Source organism: Anas platyrhynchos, chromosome 27 (assembly GCF_047663525.1).
Source record: "Anas platyrhynchos isolate ZD024472 breed Pekin duck chromosome 27, IASCAAS_PekinDuck_T2T, whole genome shotgun sequence".
Taxonomy (NCBI): Eukaryota; Metazoa; Chordata; class Aves; order Anseriformes; family Anatidae; genus Anas; species Anas platyrhynchos.
Genome location: NC_092613.1, coordinates 5,711,610 through 5,728,690, shown reverse-complemented (window position 1 = coordinate 5,728,690; position 17,081 = coordinate 5,711,610). Strand labels below are relative to the sequence as shown.

The 17,081-nt window shown below is 48.5% G+C and overlaps 3 protein-coding genes and 1 long non-coding RNA gene across 4 annotated transcripts; 1 reads left to right on the top strand and 3 right to left on the bottom strand.

The window, feature by feature from the left end:
• The first annotated feature begins 1,517 nt into the window (after positions 1–1,517).
• On the top strand, positions 1,518–14,859 carry LOC139999606 (uncharacterized). Its single transcript, XR_011805076.1, has 4 exons — positions 1,518–1,653; positions 7,737–8,083; positions 8,938–9,053; positions 14,374–14,859. It is a non-coding gene; the product is annotated as an uncharacterized lncRNA (long non-coding RNA).
• On the bottom strand, positions 1,678–4,489 carry CIMAP3 (ciliary microtubule associated protein 3). Its single transcript, XM_072028372.1, has 6 exons — positions 4,222–4,489; positions 3,751–3,893; positions 3,318–3,416; positions 2,714–2,847; positions 2,317–2,443; positions 1,678–1,867 (listed from the first exon to the last, which is right to left on the bottom strand). Exons 1-6 carry the CDS (start codon positions 4,244–4,246, stop codon positions 1,799–1,801), a joined length of 597 nt encoding a protein of 198 aa, XP_071884473.1. The 5' UTR covers positions 4,247–4,489; the 3' UTR covers positions 1,678–1,798.
• On the bottom strand, positions 4,569–9,136 carry LOC119713916 (acidic mammalian chitinase-like). Its single transcript, XM_072028374.1, has 11 exons — positions 9,052–9,136; positions 8,523–8,552; positions 7,986–8,187; positions 7,609–7,665; positions 7,352–7,517; positions 7,114–7,238; positions 6,654–6,777; positions 6,339–6,524; positions 5,677–5,796; positions 5,438–5,579; positions 4,569–5,089 (listed from the first exon to the last, which is right to left on the bottom strand). The coding sequence occupies exons 1-11, from the start codon at positions 9,074–9,076 to the stop codon at positions 4,794–4,796; spliced, it is 1,473 nt and encodes a 490-aa protein (XP_071884475.1). The 5' UTR covers positions 9,077–9,136; the 3' UTR covers positions 4,569–4,793.
• On the bottom strand, positions 11,531–15,691 carry LOC101793957 (acidic mammalian chitinase). The gene is made up of 11 exons (XM_038168219.2): positions 15,565–15,691; positions 14,870–14,899; positions 13,832–14,033; positions 13,641–13,697; positions 13,372–13,537; positions 13,106–13,230; positions 12,901–13,024; positions 12,604–12,789; positions 12,335–12,454; positions 12,096–12,237; positions 11,531–11,886 (listed from the first exon to the last, which is right to left on the bottom strand). Exons 1-11 carry the CDS (start codon positions 15,587–15,589, stop codon positions 11,621–11,623), a joined length of 1,443 nt encoding a protein of 480 aa, XP_038024147.2. The 5' UTR covers positions 15,590–15,691; the 3' UTR covers positions 11,531–11,620.
• Between the last annotated feature and the right edge of the window lie 1,390 nt (positions 15,692–17,081).

Here is a 17,081-nt window from a genome sequence, read left to right as displayed (position 1 = left end):
TTAGGTGTTTTTCATAATGACAAAATCCCTCACTGGGTAGGGGAAAATGCAGAGTGAAAACAGGAATTTTTATGATCGTAATAAAAGAAAATTTATCTTCTGCAATTAAAACTGACCGAGTCCTTAAAGTTTCAGAAAGAGTGGAAAAACACCTGAATGGAGCCTGAGTGTATGTTCACTGGGGTCTGCTGATATTCTCACTAAGTGGTAGGTCTTGTTCTTTCCTCTGTATCTCCTCCTTTCTCTACAATAACACTTGATTAATGAGAAGTTTCAGAATTTTCCAACAAAAACCCTGGTTCATAACAAATATGTTCAGTGAGGACAAGGTATCTTTTGAAATACCATCAGTTTTGCAAAAGTTTTATAAGAAGGTTTCCCCAGCTGCAGGTGGAACATGGTTGAAAAAGACCACAGAGTCATAGGTACTTTTTAGTTGCTTTTACATCTGTCTCTTACACATGTATTTTCCTCCCGATTATAAAATAAAGTTAGATAGAGGTGAAGTGTGCAGTATCAGCCATGGATGCAATGATGGAGCTGGAAACGGAGACATAACATCCAGGTCTTAGGGCAGTACAATTTCCAGTGAGTCGCAACCCCTCCTTCGAAAGATTGCACCAAAAGGGGCAATTGAGAATCAACAACAACATCCCATTTTGACAGCTGCAACTACAAAGCAAAGCATCCTCTTGTGGTTGTGAGGGAAGGGGCCAATGTGCATCGAGAAGAAAGGCCCCGAGAAGCTGTTGCACTGTGTATGCAAGAGCACTTGAAGACCGAAAGTGGGAAATTGGAAGAAAATGTTTTGTTTTTACAGTCAAAATTGGACTACAGGTGAAATTGCTGCAGGCACAGCTAAACAGACCTGGAAAATTTGAAAGCCTGCATTGTGATTGGTATTTATATCGAGTACAAATACTGTGAGTTCTCAGTTTTCCCTTGAGATTGAACCGAGTCTGATCAGCGCGTGTGTGCAGGCAGGTTGCAAGTATTTATAGAAATCCCTTCAGCCAGAGTTGTGCATTACCGAGACACCTGAGGGTAAACACCAGGACCTTCCTGTTTCAGTCTAAATTTATTTGTATTTGTGGCCAGATTCTTGACTAGCAGCTTGTTGGTTGCTCGAGAACAGCTCCTGTCCGTAGGGATGCTGCTGGTCATGCACAAGTACCTCTCACAGGCCACCTGGGCTGGCTGTTCTCAGCACAGCACTCTGTACCCAGGATGTTTACTGTCTGCTAGTTTAATACAGTTGCTGTATTAAACGTGGCTGTACCACGTATGACCCCGCGTTTCTCAGCTCTCTTCAGGCTGCGGAGCTTTGTTCTGCTAGAGGGAGATCCACGGATGGGCAACCCCTCTGCGCAGCCTGGAGAGGAGGAGATGGTGGCAAGGAGGCTGGGGAAGGCACAAGGCAGCTGAGAGAAGTTAATTTTGTGCCTTTCTGGTGCCAGCAAGGGCTGGGTTTGGGGGGTAAAAGCCCGTTGTGGCAGGGGAGGCCATGTTAGGTGGCTCCACTGCGACCTGCAGAAGATGGCGGCTGCCCCGCCTGGGCCAAAGGCTGAGGGAAGCAGGGCCAAAGGATGCTGAGCACCAGCACCAGTGATACCAAACACCCTCAGGGGCAGGAGAGACCAGGCACCACACCAAGTAAGCACAGTTAACAACAAGAAATGCCTCTTTTCGAGCAGGTTTTACTGGGGAGGCAGGGGAGTGCAGGTGAAGATCCCCACCAGCAGGTTGGGAGCTGAGCGGGCTGAGGGCCCTGCTGGATGTACCGGGGCTGCTCCTCAGCTCAGCTCTCATACAAACTCAGGTAGGCCACGCGGTTCCGATGCTTGATGAATTCTCTGTCCACCATCAGCTGAAAGAAAACTAGTAGCTGTTAGATATTAGCAATGACGATTGCTGCAGAAAAGGAAGACGTGAGGTGGTGCTGAGAACTGCAAGCTGGTTTTCCAGGCAGTTTTCCTGTCCCTTAGCCAATGTTTTCACACTGGAAATGTTTGCTTTTTAGCAGAGCTGTGCAGAGACGTCTGTCCTCTGATTCTCTCACTTTGTGGTTGGAAACTAAACTTCTAAAGCAAACTACTTAGTATAGCTTTTTTTTTTTTTTTTTTTTTTTTTTTGTAAACTGGCATTTTCTGACAGAAAAACACTTTCTATCTCATTCCCCTGGCTACTCCAGCTACATATCCAGCAGGCCAGACAGGAAAGGATGACAAGAGATAGTGCAAATGTGTTTAAGTAATCATCTGATTTCTTTTGTTGGAAGCACTGAGCTGGGAATAACATCCCCTCATCTGTCCGTACCTTCTGTACCTCTGTTTTTAGCATCCTCTTTGCTGGCATTGGCACTAAAGACCAGTCTGGAGACCCAAACTTCATCGGCCAAGTGATCTTCTTGTGTAACTGCTTGTCTGTGTCATAAGTTCCAGGTCTAAAGAAAATAGGGACATAATATCTCATTTCTGGACCTGTATAATGTTTGTAATATGGAAAATTACCAGCCCTGCTTTGACCCAAGGGAGAAATGCCTCTTGTGGCCTTGTAGTCTTCATGCTAGTTTAAAGACTAAAGCAAAGGAGATTTTGAAGATAAAAAAGCATTATTGGGAATTCAGTTACCCATCTCCCATTTGTGTCTTAGCATTTTTCTACTCTAGTCTTCCTGATTATTATTGAAAGTGTAAGAAAATGAGTTATATTACCCAGGGAAAAATTCTTTATCTGAAGGCTTATCTGGAAATCGTGATGTCTTAGTGGAAAATGGAGCATAGGCAGGCTGGCATTTTTGGTCTTTATTCCAGAATGACTGGTACGTTCCTGGGCCGGGAGTCACAGTCTGCAAGAGAAAGAAATTTCAATACAGAAGATTTTGTTCTGCAAGCTATTCCTAAATGCTCTGAGCAGCATTTAAAGCCAGCCAGATAGCATAAAGAAATCAGAGCAGTTCAAATCTGCATTCTCTAACATTTACAGAAGCCAGGCCAGGAAACCTATTGGGTTTGTTCAGGTAGTACAGCTGAGTTCCAGCCCTGATTTTGCCTCAATATGTACATCTATGTGTGTGTGACAAGGGAATGTGTACATACAAATCCATAGGTCAGCGTTGCCAGAGCTCCAGCAACTGGTGATCAGCCTCCAGGCTCAACACTTACCACTAGGCTATCTGTAGGGAGATCTATGACTACCATTATTTTAAGCTGGAGGCAACCCCAGCACACATGATCACAACTGTTAGCCTGTGGTAGGATCAGCCTAAAACATCTTGTAAAGCTGCAGCTCTGCCTCTTTGAAATGTGCTTTTCTTACCTGTGGCTCTGATATGAATCGCTGGGCTGTTCTTGCTCCTATCACGTAGCCTTTCGTGCTCAGTGTTTTTTTTCCCCACGAGTATCTGAGGCTGCTTTTCTGTGGTTCAAAAGCAGAAACATCTTACTAACATTTTTAAGACACCATTTGCAGCAGGGGAATGGGAGAAGTATCTGAGCAGCAGATGTCATTCTTCTAATTTCTCACTAATGTAGAGTGCTAGGACAGCTGGGGTTTTGAGGACTGGTACAGTTGGAAGGTGACTTTTCCAGAAGGGGGATTTATTTTTCAAGGTATATGTGCAAACCTTATACAATGGCTTTGCAGGGCAGGCATGGGGTACTCTGTGTCAGGCTGGCTATAGTGCTAGTTTTCTTATAATGTGTGTCTTCTGTGAAGGAAAAGCTTGCAGAATAAAAGTCAAACAACTTACCTCTTGACTCTCGTAACAGCCTGGCCCAAGGAGGGGGTTTCCCTTGATGGCTCCTAGCTGGATCCCCAACCTGTCTGGGGCATGGTGGAGAGGGAATGTTTTCCGCTCTTGACAGGACCCAAATGAGATTATCTTCTGTGCACCTGTGAGACCAGGAGAGGGAAACATCAGCGGTGTGATTCAGCCACCTGCAGATGACCACTTGCTGCTTTTCTTCCTTCTCAAGTATCCGCAGCTCTCTGAGGCCTGCTGTCCCCTTATTTCTCCCCTTATTATCACCCCAGCCCCTGGATATCTCCGAGGGCCTGCCCTTTGGATGTTCCCTGCTGCCACAAAGGCTTCTTTTTCCCCTGCCTGAGCAAAGAGGGGCCTAGCAGCAGGTTGTGGAGGAGATTGCTGGGGAAGCCTGGTGCCGCTGGACAAAACCCTCGTGCCATAGACCCCCTGCTGCCTGCACCTCTCAGGGCTCACCTTTGGGCTCCCTCTGTTTATCCATGCCGCTGGTCAGACCTGACAGATGTCTGTGTACTGCAGTTGCTATAGACACAGGGAGGCCTGCTGGAGGGAATGCAGGCAATGGCAGTGCCTGGAGGAAGCATGAAAAAGAGGAGGTTTGATAAAAGCCTGGTGGGTTGCACGGTGCTCCCTCCTGCTCCCAGGAGCTGCCGTTTGCACAAAGTCAGTGGGGGAAGCAGTGTGTCTATAGGTTGTGCAGTCAGGACCGTCCTCTCTGTGTTCTTTCATGGAACAGCCTGATCTGCCCTGTTGTCTGCTCCCTGTCTTTTTCCCTGTGCTTGCCTGTTGTGGTAAAACAGCAAGAAACTCCTGGAAAAAGTCATACTGGAACTAAGTCCACCTTGTGTAATCAGGCCTTCAGGGAACACAAGTGTAAATACTGAGAGAAGCAGGGAGCATTGAAATATGAAGAGCGAGACAAGTTCAAGCAGTGCAGATTGCTCCTTTTGCAAAACACTTTATTTAATCATTGTTATTCCGCAGAACTGGATGAGAGGGGTCTGTTTGCTGTGATCGACCTGGAGTCTTCATGCCCAGTTGCAGCAGGAGCAGCTGGGATCAAAGACCAGCCCGGCCTGGCAGCTCTGCTCGTAGGTTTCACCGTTGTTGCAGGTGTAGAACTTGCTCTTGTTGGTCGGATCTGCATAGATGCCGTTGGCCTTGCCAGCACAGAATCCACTCCCACCAGTGCCACCAGTATTGCTACCCGAGCTCCCGCTGCCACTTCCACTTCCACTCCCACTCCCACTTCCACTTCCACTTCCACTTGTAGTACCAGGAGCTGCAGTCACCAGAGGATTGGGTTGATCTGGGGGCACACAGCCTGAAATAAAAGCAGAACAGGGCTTATTTTTACATTTTAGGTCTCCCAACACTGCCTTTCTGCCACAGTCCCTTTTGGGGTGGCATCAGCAGAACAGCCTTTAACCTTTGTGCCCCCAAATCTGGCTGGGTTCACACCAGGCCTTTGAAAAATGTCAACTCAGGTGCCAGTTACAATCTCACTCTTATCCTAGTGGATGCAGGGTGAAGGGATGTTCCCAGGGCAATCTCTAGAAAATTGTTATCCCCGAAGTCCCTAGAAATAAAGGTTCTCAGGCCTCCGAGGACCTGCATCAGCCATGAGCTACGGGGTCCCCTTCCAGAAGGCCACGCTTCTCCAGTTACTCACTGCTGCTTTGCAGGCCAAGAGCATTCTTCAGGGTGGTGATCAGGGGATATTTGCCCTGCTTGCAGAAAGAGCCAGTGAAGTCATCCAGATCAATGGCCCAAACCATAGCACCTGCATAGTTGTTCTTCTTCAGCCAGTCAGCCTGTGTAGTGCCAGGGGAGAAATCCCAGTTAGTCCAAGAGCTGCTGTTGCAGAAGGGCTCCTGGAGTGTGATTAGTACAGCCACATCCCCACCGTACCTTGATGTTGAAGCTCTTGATGTTGTCATAGCCAACCCATTCATTGCCCTTGTAGGCATAGGGCACATCCTGGGGGGCATCCCAAACTTGGGTGGCTCCAGAATTTAGCAGAGTGCAGATCTGGGCAGAAGGGCCAAGAGAAGGAAATTTACTGAGTGACATGCAAAAATGGGCAATGCCATTTCTTTGACTTTAGTCTTTAGAATTGTGCAGCTAATTTGGTCCTTGTGAATAATTACATCTTTCCTAGATTTTGTTAAATGAGCTTAAGAATTTCCATGTCTAACTTGGGCACATTAGACATACTCCTTTGAAAAGCTCAAGTGTAGCATTCCCCACTGCATTCCTTCTTACCTTGTGGGCACTACCAATAATAGAAGTCATTTCACTTACTGATGCTTCCAAGTACTGGAAGAACCAAATGTATATTTCGGAAGAGGCTGTTCACCTCTTTCAAACCTTCCCTGCTAAACTGTGTGGTGACACACATTGTATGAGCAAGGTCTTTATTTTGAGGCACCGATTCTATCTACTGGGCAAATCGACTTCTCTTCTGAATCTCTATGGACAACTTTCTGTGTGCAGTAGACATTTAGAAAGTTACACGGGTCTCTTCTGTGAAATTGTTTGAAATAATATCACAAATGTGGTATTACACACACCTCATAGTAAGCCAGTGTCCCAGCCTCCTGTGTGTAAGGTCCAGCAGGTCCAGGTCCCGATGCTGGTGCACCAAGACCGTTGTTGGATGGGTTTTGCAGTCTGAAGGTGTTTCCATAGGTGGGGAACCCAACAACTAACTTCTCAGCTGGGGCACCATTGCTCTTCCAGTAGTTCATAGCGTAATCCTACCGAAAAGCATCACAGTTGAAGCCTGTGCCAGGATTTGTAAGCAGGATGGTGAATTCTGAAAATGATCATCACTGGTCTGATCACAGGCACGACATTTCTGACACAGGCTCCTCAACTATACTTACAACATTGAAATAGATATTGCCATCGGTGTCACCTGGGCCTTTGTAGAGAGGGCTGTTCTCCCCAGTTTGTGCATCCCAGGAGCCGTGGAAATCATAAGTCATCACGTTGAAGTAGTCCAGGTACCTGTGGAGAACATTGCATGCATCTGTGTCCTGGCCAGCTCACTCACACAGACCAGGAGGTTCCTTTAGTTCTGGCAACTAATCCCCTCTGGCTGTGCCCCCACTTTCTGCAGACCACGTTTCTCCAGGATCCCTTTGGAGAAGCCTACTAAGGGTGGGGACGAGTCTCTCATCCTGAGGAGTTCTCGCCCTGCATAAAGCATGGAGGCTCTGCAGGCAGTGGGGTTGGTTTCTGCCAGCTAATGTCAGAGCATCCCATAACTGCTGGAAGGGAGAGCACTGGAAGGAATGGCCTGAAGGAGGTCGCAGAAGGTGGACCTGGGGGCTTGCTACTCACTTGCCGAGCTCAGCGATCTCGTAGCCAGACTGGATGTTGGAAAGTCCTGCAGCAACAGCAGCCGTGATCATCAGACGGGGCTTGTTAACCTGCCTGGCTTCCTGCTCGAAGGCGGCCAGCATTTCCTGGGGGATGCCAAGGAACAGGGCTCAGCGTGGGCTCTTGGAGCCCCCCAGGGCTCCTCTGGTCCGAGCTGTGCAGAGCAGAGGCCTTGAGCAGCTCCTTTGTGTCCCCCTACCTTCACCAGGACGGTGAAGAGCCCCTTGTCCTGAGCCGGGCTGCCCCTGGAGCCAGGGTACTCCCAGTCAATGTCCAGCCCATCAAATTGGTACTGGCGCAGGAATTTGATGACGGAATTGATGAAGGTCTGGCGGTTCTCCGGAGTGGAAACCATTGTGGAGAACCTAGGGAGCAGAGGAGGGCAGGGTTGGGGCTTGGTCAGGGCCTCTTTCTTCCTCTCCCTCTTTTTTTGGGTAGAAGATGGCAAGAACTTACTTGTCTGTTCCAAAATTCCATCCTCCAATAGAAAGAAGAGTCTTCAGGTTTTTATTCCTGCAAAGGTAAGGACACAAACACGTTTTGCTACAAACAATACTGCTGAATTGCTATTTCTGACTTTACAGAAAAGACCAACATCGAGCACAGTGATCTTGCTTTCCTGGAAACTGTGATGCAGCTGCCTGCATAGGCTGTGATGCCATGGTGTGAAACCCAACAGGCACATCCAGAGCACACTGACCGACAGTCACCGACCACAGAGGACCCATGCTGGCAGCCTGAGCAGCCCTCCCTGCCCGTCCCTCTCTGCCTCTTCTCCTCAGCACCTCTCACCCCACGGGCTGCACTGCCATCACAGAGGGAACGTCACGTACTGGTTTTTCAGCCCGTTGAAGGATCTGTAGAGGGTCTCATCGTTCCATTCAATGGTCGTGATCTTGTTGTTGGACATCCCAGCGAAGGCGTACAGCAGGTGAGTGCACAGGCATGGGTCGATATTGTCTGGCATGAAACTTCCCAGGCCAGGCCTGTACTGGGCCCAGTTGGTGAAGTAGCATGACAGCACATAGGCAGTGCCTGCAGACACAGAGGACATGGGGCAGGGATCGAGGAGAGCAGAGGGAACGTGTGTGGGCAATGCAGGTGGCCTCCTGTGCCTGCTGGCCAGCTAGCTAGCTGCATGAGGCCGCATTATTCCCTGTAACCATCCCTCAGTGCACACTTTAAAGACAACAGTGCCCTGGGCTGCTCTTAGGTGCAAATTACGACCTAAGAACCACTGCGTGGTGGCCAGCTTCTGCCTCCTTCTTTCCTCTTTTAGAAGAGTTGGCTGGTAAGCCTGCTTCATGCACCCATACATGCACATGGTGTAAAGGGTTTGGTAGGGTTGTTTTGGGATAGGGAGCACATACCTATCTGGGCGTTCAGCAGGAGGGCCAGACCTTGGAAGAAAGAAGTGTGGGATTAGTCTTTGAGAAGCAAGGTAATGCCAAGCTCTTGATCAGGTCTGTGCTGAACTTCACGTAATTTGTACCCCAGATTGTAATCATTGTGTTTCTTTAGACACATTTATCTGAGTGTTCATATGGAAGTGGATGCAATTTGAGGACTGTTTCAGGTAGAAGCATCGAAAACAACCTGAAGAAGTCAAAGTGCAGAATTTTGATCACTTGTACTTTTTTGTTTTGTTTTGTTTAAAAATTGATTTTCAGTTTCCAACAACAATGAAATATATTCATTTCTAATGCATAAATTATCCTCCCCAACACTACTGAAAAATATAACAATCCTTTCTGAAAGTTGCTGCTATGTCTTTTTCTTTGAAAGGAGAGTAAAGAGACTGGAATTCCAAAGAACTTCTTCTCAAACTCCCCATGTAACAGCGAGAGCCACAAATACTTGTCACGAAGGTAAAGAAGTAAGCTGGGAAGCAGGACTTACCGGTAAGCAGAGTGAGCTTGGCCATCTTGGACCAGAACTGATCTCAGACAGGCTGCTTCCCTCTTTTATACCCTTCTTTTTTTTTTTTTTCATGCTAGTCTTCTGTCAACAAAGATGCCCAACCATTACCCGAGTTGATAAAAATATCACAAAAATGATACCAACATGATAAACCTTAAGGGTCCATCAGGAGGCACAAGGATTATCAGGGAGGATTATCAGGCTGTGCCATTTTGTGGTGCTGCCAGAGTAGTTGAAGAACAAGATTAGATGGCTTTTCTTCTTCGAAATCGTGTTTGCAACAAGAGGTTTTGAGTCAATATTGGCGACTAGGCAGGAATAGATGTCTGAAGTGTTCAACCTTGCGTTGTCATTGGCGGCAGGAGGTGCCAAACCAAAGGGTTTGCAAGGGTTTTGTCTCCTTGGCTGGGGCACTCAGCGAGGCAGGTGGAGCAGGGCTTGAGCTCACAGCCACGGGCTTTTTGGGGAACACAGGGACAGGGCTCACTTGGCGGAGCAAGGTGTTGGTTGGGATGCCGGGGGCTTTGTGGTCTGTGTTCTCTTGCCCATGCCACTTAAGCTTGCTGTCAGTGCAGGGAAGTGGGGTGGGCTTCGTGGTGTCCCAGCAGTAAGGCAAACCAAGTCAGCCTCTGCTGAGCACTTCTCCCACTTGCTGCTGGGCCCGTTGGTGTGGGCAGGGGAGCAAGGGCAGGTGAGAAGCCTTGCCTTGGCTTTCTGTGGAGCTCCTTGAGGTGAAATTGCCAGAATCTCTTACATTCTGCATGAGCTTGTCAGCAGTCATTGGCTGTTTTCTCTGCCCCGAGACATTACATAATTCCCGTTAAGATGATGTGAAGGTGAATTTCCAGGCAGTCGTCCAGACTTGGTGGAACAGGAGCCTGGAAAACACCCACAGGCTTGTCCTTATCACATGCTGGTGCTGAAGCCACTGGGCTGCCCTTTTATTCATTCGACTTCAGATTTTATGTGTGCAGGCATGAGATGAGAGGTGGTGGATTATTCAAAGGGTTTGTTAGGGTCAGGGGCAGTGCTTACAGTGTCTTGTGCCCCTCTCAGCAAACTCTCTAACGCCTGTTGTATCCCAGGAAGATCTTAACCATCCTGGCCTTCTGCACATGAGGCACTGCTTTAGAGATCTGGATTTGTTCTACGTGCCCTTGCCAGGGAGATTAGGCAGGTCAGTGGGGAAGGCTTAAGTGGGGAGAGAAAAGTAAAGGTCAGTGGAATGGCACCGTGGATTTAGAGAAATATGCCCTGTCCTAACCCTTCTCTGGATCCACATGCACTGGCCACAGAGACAACCTGTTGCCATTGTGTTCCTCCTTAGTGTGTGGTGGTTTTCTTAGAATCTCCTTGGGAACTTTCTGATGGGAATTTACCCTGAATATGTCTATGTATCCATCAGCCAAATCTGTACAGCTTATGTCTATGCTGCCAGAGCTCATGCAATCAGTCATTGGAGTCCAGGCACAGCGCAGGAATTCAGCAGCCACTAGGTTATGTGTAAGGAGATCTGTGACTGCCCTTCCACAATAAGGGTGGTTTGAGTTTGTTTGTTTGCTTATCTGCTAAGGCTGACTGTTTTTCCATCTCTCTCTCTTCTTTTCTGTGTGTTTCTGTAAAACATCTCAAGACCAATGAAGGTGAGAAGAAATAGCTGTGAAGGGCTGTGGCTCTGACCCCTTTATGTCTGCTATTCTTACCTGTGGCTCTGGGAAGAAATGCTGTTCTCTTACTCCCATCACATAGCATTTCTTGCTTTGTCATTTGCTTTCAAGGAGTAAGCAAGGTTTTTAAAATGTTTTTTAAAGAACATTTTCAGCAGGGGAAGCACAGAAGTTCTTGATCAGCAGAACTCAAATCTCTTCTCTAAAAAGATGCCAATTTATATTAAACTTTTGTTGAGAAGAAGAATCATTTTGTGATTCAGGCCTTAGGCTGCTGCAATGGGCATGAGGCTCCTTGTGCCTCTGACCATACAGTGCACTTTCAGGGCTCAAGGACACATCAGGGCTCTGTGGGAGCTGCTACGTCCCCATTCCTGCAGGAGGGGAATTGCTGCAGCCGTCTCAAGGCCAGAGCAATAGGGCCGGGGGACCTCTGAAGGCCGGCTCCTTTGCAGGGTGACTTTTCCAGGAGGAGAATGCTTTTTCCTAGACAGCAGCAAAGGCTTTGCACAAAGGCTGTCGGAGAGGCGAGCTCCTGGCTGTGTTACTGCCCCTTTTCTGTGGGTGCTCCCTCGTGGCACAGCCTGCCCTGCCCTGCCCTCTCTTTTTGCTTTCTTCCCCTCTGACTGACTGCCCCGCTGGGAAGGCAAGAAAGCCCGGGGAAATGCCTGCCTAGGGCTCTTCAAATGGTGCTTGGGGATTCAGGCCCTTCCCTGATCATGGATTTATGTATCGTAGAGAGTCAGGGAGCATCAAAATATGAAGAGCAAAATGAGTCAGTACAGCATGGATGGTTTCTTTTGCAAAGCATTTTATTTAATCATTGTTATTCCACAGAACTAGACCCAAGGGGTCTGTCTGCTGTGATCGACCTGGAATCTTCATGCCCAGTTGCAGCAGGAGCAGCTGGGATCAAAGACCAGCCCGGCCTGGCAGCTCTGCTCGTAGGTTTCACCGTTGTTGCAGGTGTAGAACTTGCTCTTGTTGGTCGGATCTGCATAGATGCCGTTGGCCTTGCCAGCACAGAATCCGCTCCCACCAGTGCCACCAGTATTGCCACCCGAGCTCCCGCTGCCGCTGCCACTTCCACTTCCAGTGTTAGGAGCTGAAGTGATGGGAGGATTGGGCTGAGCTGGGGGCACGCAGCCTGAAATAAAAGCAGGACAGGGCTTATCTTTGTGTTGCGGGTCTCTCAGCACTCCCCTTCTGCCACAGTCCCTTTTGGGGTGGTATCAGCAGAACAGCCTTTAACCTTTTTTCCCCCAATTCCCTGGAAATAAAGGCTGCTAAAGACCTGCATCAGCTGTGAGCTAATGGAGACCCCTTCCAGAAGGCCACACTTCTCCAGTTACTCACTGCTGCCTTGCTGACCAAGACCGTTCTTCAGGGTGGTGATCAGGGGATATTTGCCCTGCTTGCAGAATGTGCCAGTGAAGTCATCCATATCAAGAGCCCAAACCATAGCACCTCCAAAGTTGTTCTTCTTCAGCCAGTCAATCTGTATAGCACATGGACAGAAATCCCAATTAGTCCAAGAGCTGCTGTTGCAGAAGGGCTCCTGGAGTGTGATTAGTACAGCCACATCCCCACCGTACCTTGATGTTGAAGCTCTTGATGTTGTCGTAGCCAACCCATTCGTTGCCCTTGTAGGCATAGGGCACGTCCTGGGGGGCATCCCAAGCCTGGGTGGCTCCAGAGTCCAGGAACGTGCAGATCTAGGAAAAAAAAGGCAGAGAATGGTAATTTATCGTGTGTCCTACAAAAAAAGGCAATTGGAATGGATCCACAGGTTAATAATTCCTTGCCAGGTAGTTTGAAGGGTGTTTGTGTTCTGGTCTGCCTAGGTGTGAGGGAACACACATACCTCGTAGTAAGCCAAGAATCCAGCCTGCCTTGTGTACGGTCCAGCAGGCCCAGGTCCTGATGCTGGTGCCCCAACAGCAGTGTCAGATGGGTTCTGCAGGATGAAGTTATGTCCGTAGGTGGGGAATCCAACCAGGAGCTTCTCAGCAGGGGCACCGTTGTTCTTCCAGTAGTTCATAGCGTAATCCTGTAAAAAAAGCATCACAGTTCAAGCCTGTGCCAGGATTTGTAGGTTGGAGGGTCGATTCTTAAAATTCTTATCAGTGATCTGTGGCAAAAAGTCACAAAGAGTACTTACAACGTTGAAGTAGATGAGTTCACCAGTGTCAACAGGGCTTTCGTACAGCGGGCTGTTCTCCCCAGTCTTTCCATCCCAGGAACCGTGGAAGTCATAAGTCATCACATGGAAGTAGTCCAAGTACCTGACAGTTAATGACAGTTTCCCTTAATCGCTGGAAGAGCACTTAAGTCACAGAAGGTGTACCTGGGGGCTTGCTACTCACTTGCCGAGCTCAGCGATCTCGTAGCCAGACTGGATGTTGGAAAGTCCTGCAGCAACAGCAGCCGTGATCATCAGACGAGGCTTGCCAACCTGCTTGGCTTCCTGCTCGAAGGCAGCCAGCATTTCCTGGGGGATGCCAAGGAACAGGGCTCAGCGTGGGCTCTCGGAGCCTCCCAGGGCTCCTCTGGACCGAGCTGTGCAGAGCACAGAGGAGTTTGCTCTTGAGTTTGCTCAAGAGCCTTGAGCAGCTCCTTTGTGTCCCCCTACCTTCACCAGGACAGTGAAGAGCCCCTTGTCCTGAGCCGGGCTGCCCCTGGAGCCAGGGTACTCCCAGTCAAGGTCCAGCCCATCAAACTGGTACTGGCGCAGGAATTTGATGACGGAATTGATGAAGGTCTGGCGGTTCTCCGGGGTGGAAACCATTGCAGAGAACCTAGGGAGGAGAGGAGGGCAGGGTTGGGGATGGTCGGGGCCTCTTTCCCCCTCTCCCTCACTTTACAGTTTGCCATTGTGGGATGGAGGTGGCGTGAACTTACTTGGCTGTCCCAAAATTCCATCCTCCGATTGCCAGGAGGGTCTTCAGATTTTCATTCCTGCAAAGATAAGGACACAAACATGTTTTGGTACAAAACAACGCTGTTGAATTGCTATTTTTGACTCTGCCTCTTCATGTCGGCACCCTTCACCCCACAGGTTGCACTTCCATCACAGAGGGAACGTCACGTACTGGTTTTTCAGGCCGTTGAAGGATTTGTAGAGGGTCTCATCGTTCCATTCATAGGTTGTGATCTCATTGTTGGACATCCCAGCGAAGGCGTAGATCAGATGGTCACACAGGCATGGGTCGATGTTGTCTGGCATGTACTTTCCCAGGCCGGGCCTGTACTGGGCCCAGTTGGTGAAGTAGCATGACAGCACATAGGCAGTGCCTGCAGACACAGAGGACATGGGGCAGGGATCAAGGAGAGGGAACGTGTGTGGGCAATGCAGGTGGCCTCCTGTGCCTGCTGGCCAGGTAGCTAGCTGCACGAGGCTGCATTATTCCCTGTAACCATCCCTCAGCACACACAGTAAGGGCATCAGTTCCTGGGGCTGCTCTTATGTGCAAATTATGACTTAAGTGAAATGTGATCAAAAAAGATTGGGCAATGCTCCCTTGTCGGTTGAGGAGTTGAGGGAAGTAGGACAGGGAAGTGGGCCTGGTTGTTTGTTTGGAAACTGGCTCTCCATGGATTGTAATGCAGTTCTTTCCTTCCTCCTTTGTTCCAGTATGAGCCCTCCTTGGAGCCTCTTGCACCCTGAACCTGATGAACTGGGGTGGTTGTGGCTGCCAAGTCTCCTCCCCAGACTGGATTTTTCCCCTTTAATGCCAGTAAGGCACAGCAGAAGCAGAAGTGGATTCTGGTGAAGTACCCGGAGGGAGGAAGCCTCGTTGGGTGCCTGCTGCTGCCTGCTCAACCTGCGTCTGAAAACTTCTGCCCAGCCCAAGCTGGTGGCTGTGCCCGTGCTTCATTCAACCTGAGCAGGACGGGGCTGCTAAGGGGAAAACTGCATGAAATCAAGCAGCATATTTGCCCTTTAGGCTGAGCGTGCCATGCTTCATAAAGCTTTTGTCCTCAAAGACACCCTCACTGTGTGCTGCCAGCTTCTGCTTCCTCCCCCCCTCTTGTAGAAGAGTTAGCTGGTGAGCCTGCTCCTGGGACACGCACATGCTGATGGTGCAAAGGGGTTTGGGGAGGTTTTTTTTGGGGTAGGGAGCACATACCTATCTGCGCGTTCAGCAGGAGGGCCAGACCTTTGAAGAAAGAAATGTGGGATTAGTCTTTGAGAAGCAAGGTAATGCCTCACTAGCAGAAATACTTTGGTAGATAGATAAACAGCAATGCAGACATTAAAACTGCTTCTAACTCTGGCCATTTTTTGTTTCTCTTCATAAGGGTCTTTGTGAGCCCAACATTTCCTCTGCCACAGGTCAAAATTCATTCTGAGGGAAGCAAACATGCTGAAAAGCTTATGGTCATTAATGGCTCAGTATGCTGCTGCTTTGATCAGCTGTGATTAGGCAACAGGTGATTTAAGGAGTTGTGGTGCCCCTGAGCATGGCTGAAACAGCAGAAACCAACAGGCATACACAGACAGTAATAGCTTATCTCTTAGCATGACAGAAGACGACAGCAGGACTGCCTTTTTTTTTTTTTGGCCCAATACCATGTTTTGATTAAATAAAGCAATTAAATTAAAAAAATGCATATCTAAGAAAGGAGAAGAAATCAAGCTGGAAGTAACGAAGCATTTAAAAATCCCCAAAATATGGTATTGATTTTTCTTTGAGAAAAAAAAAAAAAAGAGAATGCAACATCTTTAACTCTAAAGGACCCCTTTTCTAACCCCCAGTATAACAGCAAGAGCCACAAATACTTGTCACGAAGGTAAAGAAGTAAGCTGGGAAGCAGGACTTACCGGTAAGCAGAGTGAGCTTGGCCATCTTGGACCAGAACTGATCCAGGGCAGGCTGCTTCCCACTTTTATACACTTCTCTAATTTCGTATGAGTCTTCTGTCAACAATGATGCCCAACCATTACACAAGCTGATAAAGTTAAAAAAGTATCACAGAAAATGATACCAATACAATGGCCTTAACACTCCAGCAGAAAATATCAAGATTATCAGGCTGTCCCGTTGTGTGGTGCTGCCAGAGGAGTTGAAGAACAAGATTAGATGGCTTTTCTTCTTCGAAATCGTGTTTGCAACAAGAGGCTTTGAGTCAATATTGGCGACTAGGCAGGAATAGATGTCTGAAGTGTTCAACCTTGCGTTGTCATTGTGTCTGTGTGGAGGCAGCAGGCGGTGCCAAACCAAAGGTGTTTTGCAAGGGTTTTGTCTCCTTGGCTGGGGCACTCAGCGAGTTGGGGCTGAGCAGGGTTTGAGCTCACAGCCGTGGGCTTTTTGGGGGCACAGGGATGGGGCTCACTTGGTGTAGCAAGCTATCAGTCGGATGCAGCAGGCCTTGTGGTCTGTGTTGTCTCTTGTCCACACCACTTAAGCTTGCTGTCAGTGCAGGGAAGTGGGGTGGGCTTCATGGTGTCCCAGCAGTAAAACAAACCAAGTCAGCCTCTGCTGAGCACTTGTCCCACTTGCTGCTGGGCCCGTTGGTGTGGGCAGGTGAGCAAGGGCAGGTGAGAAGCCTTGCCTTGGCTTTCTGTGGAGCTCCTTGAGGTGAAATTGCCAGAATCTCTTACATTCTGCATGAGCTTGTCAGCAGTCATTGGCTGTTTTCTCTGCCCCGAGACATTACATAATTCCCGTTAAGATGATGTGAAGGTGAATTTCCAGGCAGTCATCCAGACTTGGTGGAACAGGAGACTTGAAAACACCCACAGGCTTGTCCTTATCACATGCTGGTGCTGAAGCCACTGACCTGCAGATTAACATGCATTAGAGCAACCCGCCAGGTTTTTTTGCTTGCACTGGATGAGATATGGTGGATAATTAAAAAAACGATGATCCTCAAGGGTTATTTTTCCAGTATGTTTCTGAGCTGATAAGGTAGCACAGTACAAACTCAATAGAAATGGATTTGTAATATTGCACCCTCAGTGACCTTTGGAGCCTTGCAGGTGAAGGTCTCTTATCTGCAGAAGTGTGTTCCAGTGTGAAGAGGTAAGCACCTGCCGGTGGATCAAAGAAGGTAATTTGTCTGCATATGGTGGTAACAAACATCAGGTGGGCAAATCCTGGAATTGTTCTTTAGGAACTTTTCTGCCTTTTCTCCGCCTTAAGAAATGTAACATGCCAGTGGTTCCTGGTAGCAGGCCTTGAGGAAGGGCAGAATTGGTCCCTGCCAGAGGCACTTTGCAGTCACAGTAAAAGTGTAGAGCATTCAGACAGAGATTTTGCATATTATTCCTGTAGCTGAAGTGTTGGGTTCCAGAGAGATCCAGAAATCTGGATTGTTTCTGCTTTAGTTTCAGTTCAT